Genomic DNA, 17282 nt, shown 5'->3' with positions numbered 1-17282 from the left:
GTGTTCAGGTAGGTGGGTCCGGTGTCGTGTAGAGCCTTGTGTGCGTGGGTGAGGAGTTTAAAGGTGATCCTCTTGTCCAAGGGGAGCCAGTGGAGGTCCCTCAGGTGAGGGGAGATGTGACATCGGCGGGGTATGTCGAGGATCAGGCGGGCGGATGCGTTCTGGATGCGTTGGAGTCGTTTGATGTCTTTTGTTGGGATGCCTGTGTAGAGTGCGTTGCCGTAGTCGAATCTGCTACTGACGAGGGCTTGGGTTACCGTCTTTCTGGTTCCTGTTGGAATCCACTTGAAGATCCTGCGGAGCATACAGAGGGTGTTAAAACAGGAGGATGAGACTGCGTTGACCTGTTTGGACATGGTGAGGGCGGAGTCGAGGATGAAGCAGAGATTTTGTGCGTGGTGGGCTGGGGTGGGTGGAGGGCCTAGGGCGGTGGGCCACCACGAGTCGTTCCAGGCCGATGGGGTGCGCCCGAGGATGAGGACTTCCGTCTTGTCGGAGTTAAGTTTTAGGCGGCTGTTGCTCATCCATTCGGCGATGGATTTCAGTCCCTCATGAAGGTTGGCTTTGGCGGTGAGAGGATCTTTGGTCAGGGAGAGGACGAGCTGGGTGTCGTCGGCGTAGGAGATGATGCTGAGGTTGTGCTGGCAGGCCAGTTGTGCGAGGGGGGCCATGTAGACGTTGAATAGCGTTGGGCTTAGTGAGGAGCCTTGGGGGACGCCGCAGATGAGGTTGGTGGCTTTGGAGTGGAAAGGTGAGAGTCATACCCTCTGGGTTCTGCCGAGAGAAAGGAGGAGATCCAGTTGAGGGCTTTGTCTTGGATGCCGGCTTCGTGTAGACGGGTTAGTAGGGTGCGGTGGCAGACTGTATCGAAGGCGGCTGATAGGTCTAAGAGGATCAGGGCTGAGGTTTCGCTGTTGTCCATTTGTAGTCTGATGTCATCTGTGGCGGCGAGGAGTGCAGTCTCTGTGCTGTGGTTTCGTCTGAACCCGGATTGGGAGGGGTCTAGGATGGAGTTGTTTTCTAGGTAGTGGGCGAGCTGTGTGTTAACGATCTTCTCGATGACTTTCGCTGGAAAAGGGAGGAGGGAGATTAGTCGGAAGTTTTTGAGATCGTTGAGGTCAGCCTTAGGTTTCTTGAGGAGAGGTTGGATTTCTGCGTGCTTCCAGCTGTCCGGGAAGGTAGCGGTGTTGAAGGAAAGGTTGATGATCTTGCGGAGTGTGGGGGCGATGGCGACGTCGGCTTTGTTGAAAACGTGATGTGGGCAGGGGTCAGAGGGAGATCCTGAGTGGATGGAGTTCATGGTTTTTAGGGTTTCGTCGTCGTCTACTTGGGTCCAGGTGGTGATGTGGTCGGCGTGGGAGGAGTTGTTGGGGGTGGGGTCTGGCGGAGGTGAGGTGTTGAAGCTGTCGTGGATGGCTGCGATTTTCTGGTAGAAGAAGGTGGAGAGATCGTCGCAGAGTTTCTGGGATGGAGGGATGTAGTTGACGTTGGGGTTGGGGTTGGAGAGTTCCTTCACGATGCTGAAGAGTTCCTTGCAGTCGTGAGCGTTGTTGTTAAGGCGTTCTGTGAAGTGGGAGCACTTGGCGAGTCGGATCAGTTGGTGGTGTTTACGGTTGGCTTCCTTGAGGGTAGCAAGGTTCTCGGGTGTGCGTTCGAGGATCCATTTTTTCTTGAGTTTCTGGCAGGTGCGTTTGGAGGTGGTTAGTTCGTCTGTGAACCAGGCTATTTTTTTCTTTTCTTGGTTGGCGGTGGGTCTCTTGAGTGGGGCTAGGATGTTGGCGCAGTTGAGGATCCATTGTTGGAGGTTGATGGCGGCGGAGTCCGGGTCGGTGGGGTTGGGTGGTGGGTTTTTGGTGAGGGTGTTGGTGAGTTGGTCTTCGGTGACTTTTCCCCAGCGGCGGTGAGGCGGAAGAGGGGTGCGGTGGTGTTCGGTGTTTTTCTTGAAGGAGAAATGGACGCAGTGATGGTCGGTCCAGTGGAGTTCGGAGGTGTGGCTGAAAGAGATGTGGTTGCTTGAAGTGAAGAGTGGGTCAAGGGTGTGGCCGGCGATGTGGGTGGGAGTGTTGACCAGTTGACGGAGTCCGAGGTTGGAGAGGTTGTTGGTCAGTGATGCGGTGTTGACGTCATTGTTGTTCTCCAGGTGGAAGTTTAGGTCTCCCAGGAGGATGTAGTCTGAAGAGGCGAGGGCGTGGGTGCTTGCAAGGTCGGAGACGGTGTCGCTGAAGAGGGCTCTTGGTCCTGGAGGACGGTATATGAGGGTTCCTCTGAGGGTAGTGTTGGGGTCCGTGTGAATCTGGAAGTGGAGGTCTTCGGCTGTTTTGAGGGTGTCGTCCGTGTGGGTATGGATCTTGAGGGTAGCTTTGTGGGCGATGGCTATTCCTCCGCCGATTCCGTTGGTGCGATCTCTTCTGGTGATCTTGTAGCTGTCAGGGATGGCGATGGCGATGTCAGGGGCCGAGGAGTCGTTCCACCAGGTTTCGGTCAGGAAGGGTACGTATGGGGCGGTGCTGTCGAGCAGGTCCCAGAGTTCGATGGCATGCTTTCGTGCGGAGCATGTGTTGAGGAGGATGCAGTGCAGGTGGTTTGTGTTGGTTGTTGCTGGCTTCGTTGTTCTGTTGCAGGTGAAGTTGCAGGTGCGGCAGGAAAAAGGTCCTTTGGTGTGCTTCGGGCTGGCCTGGAAGCACTCTGTGGAGGGGCCAGGGTTGAAGGCGAGGAGTTCGCTGGCCGAGTAACAAAGGCATGGGGCGTGGGGTGCGCGAGGACCAGGGGGGGGTGGCTCTGGGCGCGGTCCAGGCGCGGACGGGCGCAGACGGGCTTGCCTCTGGTGCGCCTCTGGCGCGCCAGCGGCGCGGACGCGCAGCGCCAGCCATTAAGAAGGGAGAGGGGAGGGAGGAGCAGCTGGGAGGCGGGAGGCGGGAGGCGGGAGGGAGCGGCGAATGGAGGCGCGAGGGGGGCGGGCCGCAGGGAGGCAGCGGCAGGGAGAGAACTGCAAGGGGGAGCGCCCAAGGGGCGAAAACAAGAAAAACAAGGCACAGAAAAAGTCGGGCACAATTTGAAAACAGTCACAAAAATACACTAATGGCACAAAATACAATCGGGGCACAGCAATCAGAGGGGCACAACGGGGGCAGACGCGCAGGAGGCAAGGCGCTTGAAAAACAATAGAAAACACTTACAGGACGGCGAAAAGTGGCACAATCAGAAGGGGCACGACCGGGGCAGACGTGCAGGAGGCAAGGCGCTTGAAAAACAATAGAAAACACTTACAGGACGGCGAAAAGTGGCACAATCAGAAGGGGCACGACGGGGGCAGAAGCGCAAGGAGGCAAGGCGCTGAAAATATAGAAAAACACTTACAGGACGGCGGAAAGCGGCACACGGGTCGAGTGAAGCTTGCTAGAGCCCACTAGACACCAGGGAAGAGGCGCAGGAGGATGCCTGCGGGTGGAGGAGGGCCTCGAACACGCTAGCAGCAGCGTGGGCGGGGGTCAGAGGCAGGAGGCAGCAGGTTGGTGCTGCGGACGTGGGGGGCGAGCTCTGGACCTAAGGCAGGTCAGAGGTCGCTCACTCGCGACGCGCAGCGCCAGCCATTAAGAAGGGAGGGGGGAGGGAGGAGCAGCTGGGAGGCGGGAGGCGGGAGCGAGCGGCGAATGGGGCGCGAGGGGGGCGGGGCCGCAGGGAGGCAGCGGCAGGGAGAGAACTGCAAGGGGGAGCGCCCAAGGGGCGAAAACAAGAAAAACAAGGCACAGAAAAGTCGGGCACAATTTGAAAACAGTCACAAAAATACACTAATGGCACAAAATACAATCGGGGCACAGCAATCACAGTGGCACAACGGGGGCAGACGCGCAGGAGGCAAGGCGCTTGAAAAACAATAGAAAACACTTACAGGACGGCGAAAAGTGGCACAATCAGAAGGGGCACGACGGGGGCAGAAGCGCAAGGAGGCAAGGCGCTGAAAATATAGAAAAACACTTACAGGACGGCGGAAAGCGGCACACGGGTCGAGTGAAGCTTGCTAGAGCCCACTAGACACCAGGGACGAGGCGCAGGAGGATGCCTGCGGGTGGAGGAGGGCCTCGAACATGCTAGCAGCAGCGTGGGCGGGGGTCAGAGGCAGGAGACAAGCGAGAGGGAAGTCATGTAACCGGTGCGGCAAGAGTAATCACTTTGCCAAGATGTGCAGGACAGCAAAAAGCAGACATGCGGAGTCAAAAGGGAAAGAGGCCAAAGTCCGGAGTGTCAGCACAGAAGATGAATCACCTAGAGGACAGAGAACCCATAGAATGCCGGTCTTTGAGGAGGACGAGGAAGAGGAAATTTTCGTCATCTTGTTCACGGGGTGGAGACAGCACAAACGGTGACCACCCCCAATGAGTATGGTGAAGATCAATGACACCCCTGAGACGGTGCTCATAGACACAGGGGCATCAGTCAACGTGATGGACGATGCTATGTATTGACAGCTGTCCCCCAAACCATGTCTGACCCCGAGCAACACCAAGATTTACACAAATGGAGGATGTGACCCGCTTCCTCTGAAAGGGACAATTGAGGTATCAGTGACTAATGGCCAGCTCTCGACGGGAGCAAAGTTCTACGTGGTGGCTGGCGATCGAGGCACCTTGCTAGGTTGCCACATCACAGAATACCTCGAACTGGTGTTTTTCGCGCGTCAGGTGTATGAGTCGCATACATAGGGGGTCATTACGACCTCAGCGGTCTTTTCAATAGACTGCCGAGGGACCGCCGTACGGAAGACCGCCAGTGCTGGCGGTCTTCCGCATGGGCCATTCTGACTGTTGGCAGCGCTCCGCCCATTTCCGGACAAAGAGCCGCCAACAGCCATACTGGCGGCAGGCGGGGAAGTGGAGGTAGCTCCACCTCCACCGCCACGCCAACAGAACACCGCCCAGCGAATCACGACCTGTGATTCGCTGTGGCGGTGTTCTGTTGGCGTGTCGGTGTCGGCGGAGCTGCCCGTTCCCTCCCGGAGGATCACCAGGAACAGGTAAGGTGATCGTGCGCTAGGGAAGGGGGGTGGGGGGGTGTTGTGAGTTGTGTGCGTGCATGGGGGTGTGCGTGTGTGTATATTGAGGGGGCGTGTGAATGCGTGCATGAATCCGGGGGTGTGTGTGTATGTGCATGAATGCGTGCATGAATCCGGGGGGGTGTGTGTATGTGCATGAATGCGTGCATGAATGCGGGGGGGGGTGTGTATGTGCATGAATGCGGGGGTGTGTGTGTATGTGCATGAATGCGTGCCTGTATGTGTGTATGTGTGTGTATATGTTGGGGATCGGGGTGGGGGACAGGGGTCCTGCAACCTTTTGGGGGTGGCAGGAGTGGTGGGGGGGTAGGGGAGGGAGTCAGGGTGGGGGTTGGGGGTGGGGGAGACCCCTATCAGTGCCAGGGAAGGGATTCCCTGGCACTGATAGTGCTTACCGCCATGGATTGCATGGCGGTCCCCAACCGCATGAAATCCATGGTGGTAAGCCGGGGTCAGGCGGGTTGGAATACCGCCGGCGGTATGTGACGACCGCCGGGCTGGAGACCCATGTCTCCAGCCCGGCGTTCGTTACCGCCGTGGCGGTCGGAACGGTGAAGCGGCGGCTGACCATGGCGGTAACCGCCATGGTCAGAATACATGAAAAAAGACCGCCAGCCTGTTGGCGGTCTTACCGCCGCTTCACCGCCGACCGCCAGGGTCAGAATGACCCCCATAGTCTCTTCTGAGCGACTTCCCACAACTGTTTGAAGGGTTGGGGAAACTCAAAGGCAAGAGAGTCAAGTTACACGTTGATCAGGACGTAACGCTGGTGGCACTGAGACACCGTCAGGTCCCTTTCCATCTACAACCGGCGGTGGAGAAGGAGTTGCAGCTGTTGGAGGATCAAGGCGTAATCGAAAAGGTAGATGGGTCCACCCCGTGGTTTTCACCCTTGGTAATTACACCTAAGCCTAAACAGCCGGGGGCCATCCGTCTTTGTGTAGACATGCGACTTCCAAATAGAGCCATCCGAAGAGAGCGACACATCGCGCCCACCATGGACAACATAATTGCAGACCTAAACGGAGCACAGTGGTTCTCTAAGGTCGATTTAAATTCCAGATATCACCAGTTGGAGCTTGACCTGGACAGCAGAAACATAACAACTTTCTCGACGCATGTGGGGCTAAGACGCTACAAGAGACTAAGGGCTTGATTACAACTTTGGAGGACGGTGTTAATCCCTCCCAAATGTTACGGATATACCACCCGCCTTATTACGAGTCCATTATATCCTATGGAACTTATAATACGGTGGGCAGGATATCCTTCACATTTGGGACGGATTAACACCGTCCTCCAAAGTTGTAATCAGGCCCTAAGTTTTGGAGTGTCCTCAGCAGCAGAGGTGTTCCAGAACGCTAACAAGGAAACACTGTCTGGTCTGTCAGGGGTGATCAACCTCACTGATTACATTTTGATCTATTCTAAAACATGCAAGGAGCATCATCAACACCTGAGAGCCACTCTGTAGAGGCTTGCGGATGCAGGTCTCACACTCCACAAACGCAAGTGTGCATTCTATCAGTCATCCATCAAATTCTTTGGATACATCTTCTCGAAGGATGGTCTGAGGGTGGACCCGTGCAAGGCGGACACCATTCGTCAAGCCCCGATTCCGAAGAACGCCACGGAAATCAGGAGCTTCCTGGGGATGGCCAAGTATTGTGGCAGGTTCATACCCCAGCTAGCCACGATGGCAGAGCCCCTCAGACAACTCACCAAAGTGTCTCATCGTTGGGAGTGGAGCCAGGCTGCGGATAAAGTCTTCAAGGATGTGAAGGCGGCGCTTCTGGATAAATCCATCATGGTCTATTTAAATCCCCAAAAACGAACAGAAATAGTGGTGGATGCCAGCCCGGTGGGTCTGGGGGCAGTTCTTCTCCAGCAGTGATATTCAAAGGACGGCCCAGGGGCCGCATGCGGCCCTTTTGACCTTTACATGCGGCCCCCAGGCCAGCAGTAGCCCTAGGCTGCTGTTTACTCAATTTAACAGGGGACACTTGATTTAAACATGATTGAAGATAAAGAAAGGAAGTAAGGAATTTGTCCTGCACCGCTTTAACTGCAGGAACACTTTCATTCTTTAAGAAATCTTGCACCAAATGTCTTCAACTATGATAAGTGTTCTTAAAAATTCAAAAAGTGTATTTCACTTACACACAGAACCATTTATTCTAAGTACATAAGATATTATCAGTGCATGGAGAAGTATTTTTTTTAAACGAGAGATTTCAAACATAAATTCAGAAACTTTCATTCTTTCCCCCACCCCGACATTCATTCTTACCCCCACCTTTATAACAATGCCAATAGTGAACTAAGAGGCAAGTCAGTTGTTATCTGCACTCTTTGATTGGCCTGATTTGCTATTATACATGAACAACTTTATAGTTTATTAAATCAAACACAGGAGAAAGGTTTGCAAAGCGTGCATGCCAAAGTCATGCATTTTGAGGTCCTCCTACATACAATAATGAAGAAAAAGAAGGGAACGTGAAATAAGACAATTGCCTACGATCACACAGTTTGGTGATGTGGGGAAGCTGGGATTAATGCCAGGTTTTCTGGTTTCACATTGTGCGATTCAGCCACTAGATCCATATGCTTTGCTGCCCCCTAGCGCCACCATAATGCCACAAACCCTCCTCAACCAGAGCTCCCTCCTCCCTTTGATCGGCATGCTGTTGCATTAATGCTGCCCTCGGTCGCACCACAGACCAAACTTTGTGGCCCCTGGGAAAATGTTTGCGAGTACCCATGTTCCACAGGAACAGCGTCATCAGAAGTGGGTCCCCGTTGCATATGCCAGCCGCGCCCTAGCGGCTGTAGAGACCCAGTACGCCCAGATCGAAAGCGAGGCGTTGGCAATCCGATGGGCGTGCAAGCATTTCCATCTCTATGTCTACGGGCACGAGTAGATTACGGGTTCCAAGTAGTAACGGATCACAAGCCACTGGTGTCACTGTTTGAAGGGACTGCACGTCTGGCACCGCCGAGGTTCGAACGCTGGGCTGTTCTACTCCAACCCTACAGATTCAGAGTCTTTTACCGGCCCGGTGCGAATAATCCAGACAATTATCTCTCCAGACACCCGTCGGCAGATATGCCAGAGGGATCCCAAGAAGAGGATGAGGAGAACACTGAGGTGTTCGTAAGCATGGTTGTTCAATCTGCTTGCCCAACCGCTCTGACTGTGGGAGACATCGTACAAATGACAGAAACTGACACAGTGCTCCAACGTGTTAAAGAAGCGCTCAGCAGCAGACAGTGGAAACACTTCCTGGGAAGAGCTAAGGGGACCGATCTAGAAGACAAAATGATCATGCAAGGAATGTGGAGAGTGAGGGACGAGCTGTACGTAGGCAGCGAAGGTCTAGTTCTTCGGGGGAGAAGAATAGTGCTGCCAAAGTGTCTATGGCATCGAGTGGTAGAACTCGTCCACCAAGGACATCAAGGGGCTGCGAAGACAAAGGCGTGACTTAGAGCCAAGGTGTGGTTCCCGGGGATGGATGCCAAAGTCGACGCCATGGTCGGGAGCTGTCATTCGTGCATAATTACCTCAGTTGAGCCGCCGGTCTGTCATCATCGAACATCCTAGTCTAAAACCCTGGTCCAAGTTAAGTATGGATTTTGGAAGCTTCCCTGACGGGAGACTGACCATGGTCGAGTTGGATACCTACACCAAGTTTCCTGTGGTGAAAGTTGTGGTATCCACCTCCTTTGAGCGTGTGAGACCTGTGCTGGACAGGACTTTTGCAGTCTTCGGGCTCCCGGATGAAGTCTGGATGGACAACAGGCCCCCTTTTCATGGACAAGAGTTCAGGTCGTACCTGGATCAACTGGCTATACGCCACCATAAGATCATGCCATATTGGCCTCAGGCCAGTGGCGATGTGGAACGGTTTATGAGGACACTTAGCCGTGCCCTAAGGATTGGCGTTGAACAAAAGGAAGACAGCGAACAATGCCTCCACCAGTTCTTAAGAGCGTAAAGGCAAACACCCCACAGCACAACTGGCTGTGCTCCAGCGGCCCTGTTGTTCAAGACACCTCCGCTGGATTGCATTCTGGCAGATTCACAATGAGAGTCCCCTGAATCGGACGTGGAAGCTACACAACATCGCCGGCAGCTGACTAACCAAAAAGCCAATGAGAGAAGGAGGACCAGCAGTCGTGGCTTTCGAGTGGGTGACTGTGTGGTGGTAAAGAATCGCAGTGGAGGAGGAAAGTTTCAGACACCGTTTGAACCGGAGGTGTGGGAAGTAGTGGCCGTACTAGGTTCCATGGTAACCGCCTATCGGGGCGACCGGCAAGTGACCAGAAATGCCTCACACTTCAAACGAGCGGGTGTCAGGCTAATGGCTGAATGTGAGGAGGAGGAAGAGACTTTGCATGTTGAGCAAATGCTTTGAGACATCTTACCCACCTGCCAGGACCGCAACAGTGAATATCAACACCTTTGGAGTTTGAAGAGAGTACTTGTTTTGGTTCCATTTTGTGTTATATAGTTGTGTTTTGTTTAGCGTTATTATTTTGATCTTTCTCATGGAAACATGGAAGGGATGTAGAGAGCCACCCGGGCTCTTCTATACTTTGTTGCCCTTGCAGGATGTGAGGGCGGGTCTGATGGACGAGGTTATAAAAATAAAAGCTGGGGCTGCGGAGGCCGACTCCACGTACACGCAAGCTACAGTGTTGGTGTGATTATTTACAGGGCTGGGGCGAGGGCCTAAGACATGTGGAGGGCCCAAACTACAGTTATCACCTAATCTACCTCCCCGAATTTGCATACCACAGTAAACGTGTTTTTAAACCTGTTTTCTTTGTTGGACACAATGCTGAATGTTTAAACAGGAGTTGAAACACCTCACACGGACTCAATTTATATTTGAAAATAACGCTTCACTGTACAAATAAATTCATAATGCTGAACTGTTGAGATCTGATTGGTCCTTAAAAGTTATTATATGCTGTTACAACAGTTTATGGATTCCTCTCCCAAAGCATGGTCTTGCTAAGCAAAACAGGGACTTCACCAACAGGATCTCTAATATCTACATAACAATGCTGGACATTTTTCAATCTCTCACCATCAGGGAGAGCTTAGCATCTGTCTCAATTTTGGTGGCCACTCTCGGCAAGTTCAGTTCAGGTGTGTGGTACGATTCCCCTAATTTAAAAAAAAGTGGTGAACTGGCTTCTCATTTCTTTATGTGCAGCAAAGTTCTTCAGACTTTCACAGTCTTCACATAGTTCAGTTTCACCCCCTCTGTAAAGCACACTTTGAACCCTACGGATTAAGGGAATTATCATCCTATTCCATACTTGCATCATAAGTGATGAATTACAATAGTTCCTGTAAGTAGAGATTTTACTAATCTCTTGTGGTTCCGGACTAGTGAGGTGCACACAAATTCCACTAATGGCATCTACCTATGCTTTCTGATGATTGATTCATCTGTGTGCTATTTTTTTTAGATGAATAGATTAATTAATGAATTGGGCATTCCTAAAGTGCACCACTGCCCATCGGCATCCAGGTGCTATCCAAGAAGGTTGTGGATGTGCTGTTCTCAATTAAATCACATTATCTTGTCACAATTAAGACACCTGTTGATGCTAGGCCTATAGGGTTCTTTACTGTGTAATCAGATCTTGGAGGTTCCACTGGGATTCTTTCTTAGCCATTTGCTGACAACACTAGGGGGGTCACGAATGACGGAAGCACCGCCAACAGGCTGGCGGTGCTTCAAATGGCATTCTGACCGCGGCAGTAAAGCCGCGGTCGCCCTGCCGGGGCCGGCGGTATTCCGCCGTTTTTGCCCCGGCTGGGAGAATCCGCCAGGGCAGCGCTGCCCTGGGGATTCTGACCCCTGTACCGCCAGCCTGTTTCTGGCGGTTGTCACCGCCAGGAAGAGGCTGGTGGTAAGCGGTGTCCTGGGGCCCATGGGGGCCCCTGCACTGCCCATGCCAGTGGCATGGGCAGTGCAGGGGCCCCCTAACAGGGCCCCGGCCAGCTTTTTACTGTCTGCCTAGCAGACAGTGAAAAGCGCGACGGGTGCAACTGCACCCGTCGCACCGCCGCAACACTGACGGCTCCATTCGGAGCCGGCTCCTGTGTTGCGGCCTCATTCCCGCCGGGCCGGCGGGAATGTTGGAATGGGGACCGCGGAAATTTGGCCGCATGGCGGGCAGCGGTAGCCGCCCGCCAGAGTTGGAATCACCCCCTAGATCCTGTTTCATAGTGAGTGATCCAACCATTATGCAGACCCCACACAAAAGCACGTCTTGAAGCAGTGGCAGAATGGATGCACTCTGACTCCCATGTCAGGCTTAAAAAGGGCTTGCCATTTAAGGTACAGATGGGAGGCCTGGCTGAGGGGTGCTCCACCATAGAATGTTGGGGTAGAATATGGGGATTTGAGGTCTGGGAGCAGCAGTTGAGAAGAGATTGTCAGATGGTGAATGGTGCAGCTCTGCCCTCTGTTAACCTAAACAAAATGTATTTCTTAATCTAATTTTAGAGTTGATTACGTCTTCAATGTATCACTGGTATAGTCCTGCTACGGCTAATGAGAGATATTGTGATGCATCTTGCTGTAACTCTCGGAAACCAATTACACTTGTGGCAGACCCCAGGATTCTCGCAACATGGACCATTGTGCTGGAAAGCAGTTTATTAATAGGAGTTGATAGGTACTCACTACTAGTAATAAGGTCACAATCACAATATAAGGTCCAGTCAAGGCCTCAGTAAATTAATCCCTTGCACAACCCTTGATAGTGGACAACAAGTAGGTAGGCTTAACTTAGGAGACAGCTGTTTGAAGCATTCAAAAACGTCAATACATTAAGTAGGTAAGACACAATAAAAATCCAACACTAATTTATAAAAATAGGAAATATTTGTATCTTTAAAATGACACCAATATGACAAATATCCTCCACAGGGAACCAGAGATATGAATTTTTAAAGCTTAAAAGTAAAACTAGTGATTAGAAGCAAATAGCCCTCAAAGGGTTAAAACAATTCACACTGGACCGGGACACAGTCAAGAGTTCCAGCAGCCCGCAATGTAACACTTTTAAACTTACTTCCAGAAGTGCTTCTTGATGCAGGAAAGTGGTCCACAACCCCAATCCAAGTTTCCAGAATCTCTGAGTTGCTCGTTGGGACATTGGGACTACACTTCCACAATGCCCCTGGCCACATCTTTAAAAGTCTACTGAACACTGCCCAGTTGGGCTCTTCTGGCAGGATCTGATGGAGGTGACTGTTGGTAGCTCCTTTATACCAGTCGCTTACAGGAAGTCCAGTCCCGAATCATTTAGAAGCCAGGCAAAATTCCCTTTTGTGAAGCCCAGAGTGTGCAGCAGAGGCAGTCCTTGTGAATGCAATCCTTCTTGGTGCAGGCCAGGGGTTCAGCAGGACAGTCCTTTTTATTCTTCTTCTTTCCAAGCAGGGATCGTTTGGCATGCACAACACTAACTCAAGTGTCTAGAAGCTCTGAGATGGTCCTTGGGATGGGATGACCCTGGCCACTTCCTTCGAAGGCCACTGTAGGCTGTCCAGCTGGGATCTTCTTGATAGAGATGGTGCAGGTGAAGCTCTATTAATCCTATGTGATTAGGGAGTCCACTCCTTCACTTCTTGCTGCCAAGCAAAGTCCTTAGAACTGTAGTTTCTTAGTGTGCAACAGGTGCAGTCTTCCAGAGTGCTGTCCTTGAGGGTGAAGACCAGGGTTCCAGTACAGCAGTCAGTCTTCTTCTTGTAGTTGCAGGCAGTGATCTTAGTGGCTGGGCAGCTCTCCCATATTTATCCTGTGTTCCTGGACTGGCAAGCAGGGGGCGGCCCTGACCAGTGGGGTGCAGGGTGCCACCCTCTGGGGTGACCACTTCCTTTGAAGTGTGGCAAAAATCAATCCCAAGAAGCGTTATTGTTCCAAAATCCAAGATGGAGAAAATGCCTTCTTGAGCTCAAGCTCTGACTAAGCCATCTCAGTAGTGTGGCTTATTTCCCTAAACACTCCCTCTCCATTCCTTCTGCTAATCACATTACCGGGGCTCCACTTTGGCTGGGGTAGCATCCAAAGTGTCAGTTTCCCTTTGAAGACCAGTTTGACTACCCAGCCCCCTTCCTGCATGTTGCTGTACAACTTGTAGATCTTCAACCACCAGATGTCCCATTGTCTCAATGCAGGCCACGTCACACCTCATTAAGGCATCTTGCTTCAGCCTGGCAGAGGCTGACCAGTCAGAGAAGAGCAGCTGGAGAGCTGGATTCTGGCTTACATAAAAGGAAGCCCATTTCTAGTGAAAATTATACTTTAATAAAGTTTTCCAATGTTAGCCTATGGATCTACTGTTCTACAATGGGACAAATGAAATTGGCAGTTTTTCCCTCACCATGGCGTATAAACATCTTTTATACTGTCCCTGCTTATGGTTACAAGGCATCCTACCACTGGGGCTCCTAGGGGAGACCTTAAGGGTTGACTTGTGTGTACAAATAAGATGGTTTGAGACTTTGGAAGTACCTTTAATTCCAAAGTTGAATTTGAACATAATTTGCCTTTAAAAGCAGCCTGCAACGCAGGACTGCCTCTAAAATGACAGTAGGCACCACAGCAGTGCACACCTAAGTGCATTAAATGCACTGCAAAGCAAGAGTGCCTTTAAACTGATAACAGGCACTACAGCAGTGTGTTTGAGTGTGTTAAATCCTCTGGGCCTATAACCCTCCATCCTCTATTAAATACTAGGTACTTATAGGCAGGTTGTCATGCCTATTACAAGTGTGCCTAATTTGCATATGCTTTTAATCAGAGCACAGGCCCTGGGGCTGGTTAGCAGAGCCCAGGGCACCCTCAAAGTCAGAAAACCAGTATCTAGGGGTCACAAATGGGGGCAAAAGGTGGTGGGACAGAGTGTGTATTTGGGAATGCCAAAGAACAGGATATGGCTGTCCTGTGTCTGTTGCTGGCTGACTCCCACTGGTTACTGGTAGAGCAACTCAAAAAATTCAAGGCTATATAAGTAGTGCATAAGGCACACTAGTGAGTATGCCTGCATTTCATGGCTAATAGATTTTCAAAACTACTGCCCTGCAGCCTATGTTCCTCGAGTCATTTTTTTTTCATGTACATTCCTTCCACAAGGTCCGAACATGCGTTCGATGTTCAGGGTGCAGGCCATGAAACAGCTCCCTGACTCCTCACCTCTGGCAGCAATACCTAACCTTCCTGTATAACTGGGGGCTTGCCTGTTTGCCAGTTAACTAATGGTGGAAGTCCCTCTGTTGTTTGTGATGGTCACTGGGTTCACTTTTCTTAACACCATAAAGCCTTGGGTAAATATTTGCCTTACAATACGTAAATAAATATGTTAAATGGATGTTTGAAGTTCATAGGCCTTTTACTGCTCTAGTGGCTTCGGTGCTTTCAGATGCTTTCTTACTTCGTTTGGCCTGCTGTTTGAGTGTGGAACGCTCAATGGGTTTCTGTTTTTGGGTTTCTGAATTGATCTTTTCATTGGTTCATTCTAGTTCTGGTGTGGGCTTTCTTAGTCAGATAGGGATTTACTAATGGTCTGACTGGCGCTGCCAGCTAAATAGTCTTACTGGCAGCTTTCTGGTTCTTTAAGAGAAAGTGTAATAAAAGCACCAGTAATAGAATACACATAAACACGTCAAACCATTTTGATCTACTGTGCTCTTGCTCTAAAAATAAGTTCAGCAGTTAAAAATACTTCAAAAGACAACCCATTAGCTGTAGGTCAGATTTTCCGAGATGTATGAAGGCATCATTTATTTCACCATTACAGATTGTCTATCCAAATGCTTATATATCAGCTGACAGAAAGAATTCTACCCGTAACACAGAAATCACAGGTGGTAAAGCCAAGTTAAATGCAATTAAGTCAGCAAAAAAGTTACAAAGAATATTCTCAAAAAATACTGTCAAAAACGTTTGCTAAACCGATGGGGACAATGATTGCCCATCTAAATCGTTGTGCAATACCCGAACAGACTTAAAAAATACTTTGGATGTCTCTATAAAAAGGTTAACGGGTAGCGTTAATTGGTATTCCTTGCAATATTACCCCCAGAAAACATAGCACTCATGCAATGCGTAACAGAAGGCCCCATCAGCCCCCGCGGAGCCTCTGATCTTCAGGGGGCCCCCACAGCACAGTACCTTGGTCCGAGAGCTCCGGAGGGGGTCCTCTCCACAAGTACTTTGCAGGGGGTGGGGGATAGATGGTGGATAGATACCACAGACAGTGGAGCATTTACAAACTACTCGGCCTTTGGCTTTGTGGTTTAGGATGCCATCAGAACCAGAAGCTGGCAATAAAGGACCATAAGACACTTTACCAGTTGAGTATTTTTTATTATATATTTATTTTGGGGCAGTTAAGATGAAAAAAAAATTTAAATCATTAAGTGAAATACTGTACTATATTGTTTGAAGTGAAACATTGTTTGGCTGCCTATAGCAAAAAGAGGAGAAAATAATGATGTAGTTAGGAATGGAGTGTATTAGAAAAATATCCATTGCTTTCTTGGAAACACATTCCAACTACTAAAATGGAGATTGCAGCCATCAATGGACAGTGAATTACAATGTTCAAGCTTTCTTCACCTTTCATCAATAAAATGTCCAGTAAAAAGTGGACAATAATAAAGCTGGAGAGAATGGTTTGGGGCTGCCTTTATGGTCAATATGCTGATATTTTACAGGGCCCATGAAATAGTCTCCATATTTCACAGAGACCTGTGAGATATTTTCATGGTCGCTGTTAAACGTGTTATGTACCATTTCGTTTTGTGCAATGACTGCGCCCAAGCATCTGTGTCTCTCAATCAAACCCTGTGAGACTCTACCACATAGGTGGAAGGCCTTTCATTTGTGACTGTCATCAAGGTATAGACTAGATTGAATGAAACCAGTGACAGTGGAAGGAGCAGAGGACTTGGTTGGTAGATCTTTCTCCTTTTAGTGTTTTAACAAACAATGCAAGCCTCTCTTTCCATGAAAATGTCTACTAGTCTGCAGGATTCTGCCTTCTTCATCCCTGCTCCATTTCTTCAGTTCCGGTTCTTTAATGAATATATCCATTAATCCCTGGAAGGCATTTATCATTTTAATTTACCAGTTTCTGTTGAAAGATGGAGATCAGTGCATTTCTAAGTAAGGCTAAACAGAACCCTTTGCCTTTCTTCCAGATGAATATCAGGCTCTTTGTAGCAGCGGACCTGGAATGACATCAGCAGGAAGTGGTGAGCATAAATTATAAATTTTCTCTAAACATGGATACAAAATAACAAAGGATTCTGATTTGAGCAGGCAGTTTGTGGGCACAATGACATGTTAAAAATGCATGGGAATGAACAGAAAAAACAGCCATGGATAAATGCGTTTGTGTAGATGTTTGCAGCATAAGACCAGATTGCAAAACAATCCTGTAGGAAGAAATGCACTAAGAATCTGTTGGTCCTGGTGTCCTATCTGAATAAGGAATCAACATTATGGACGGGACAGATTATCGAGCATGAATATCAAAACTAAAATATGACATATCAAGATTTGCTATTCCTTACTCCACATATATGTACCCACACCGTACATATACGTTCAAGGCACAAACGTAGGGCTATAAACTGTAAATCTCTACGTCACTACATGCAGTTACCTTTCTATATGTTGCCCCTTAACATTCTGTCCTTGATGTTAGTATGCCACAATATTGTTGGTGCCAATATTGAGGGGTGTCCTGTAAACCACAATCATTAATGGAACAGCAAATCCCTGTTTGGGCGCAAACTACTCCTTGATCCCAAAACAGGATTATATTTTGTGCTCAAAATGCTGGTGTTTGCCCCTGCCATTTGCGCTGAAGAAACCCTGTGCAAATGTCCTGCAGAAGTGGAGGATAAGAAGTTTTAATTGCATGTCGATTCCCCTTCTCGCTTACCTGGATGCAAATTATGCACCCAATAATTAGCAAACTCCTTGCTATCACAAATTTGCGGCTGTGCAATTAGGACATGCAGAATGTGGCCTGCTGTGATCAGGGCCATAATCCGGGCAGAAGAGAGGAGGATGGTAAGAACCGAAAATGGAAGACCGTGTCTTCCACCCCCAAGCCCCCTTGAGCTTTTCTGAGCCAATACATATAAAAACCTGAAAAGTGCCCTTACCTGGCATTTATTTTAAGCCTCTTTATC

At 49.8% G+C, this 17282-nt stretch overlaps 1 protein-coding gene across 1 annotated transcript in view; it reads left to right on the top strand.

Annotated features, from left to right (window-relative positions):
• FBN1 (fibrillin 1) overlaps nt 1-17282 on the top strand; it is a 780541-nt gene that overhangs the window by 452092 nt on the left and 311167 nt on the right. Inside the window, exon 17 of the mRNA XM_069222499.1 lies at nt 16281-16334. Within this exon, the coding sequence (XP_069078600.1) occupies nt 16281-16334 (54 nt within the window). The remainder of the gene's footprint in view (nt 1-16280; nt 16335-17282) is intronic.

The sequence above is a fragment of the Pleurodeles waltl genome, chromosome 3_1 (genome assembly GCF_031143425.1).
Source record: "Pleurodeles waltl isolate 20211129_DDA chromosome 3_1, aPleWal1.hap1.20221129, whole genome shotgun sequence".
Classification (NCBI taxonomy): domain Eukaryota; kingdom Metazoa; phylum Chordata; class Amphibia; order Caudata; family Salamandridae; genus Pleurodeles; species Pleurodeles waltl.
This window is presented reverse-complemented; position numbering and strand designations above follow the sequence as displayed.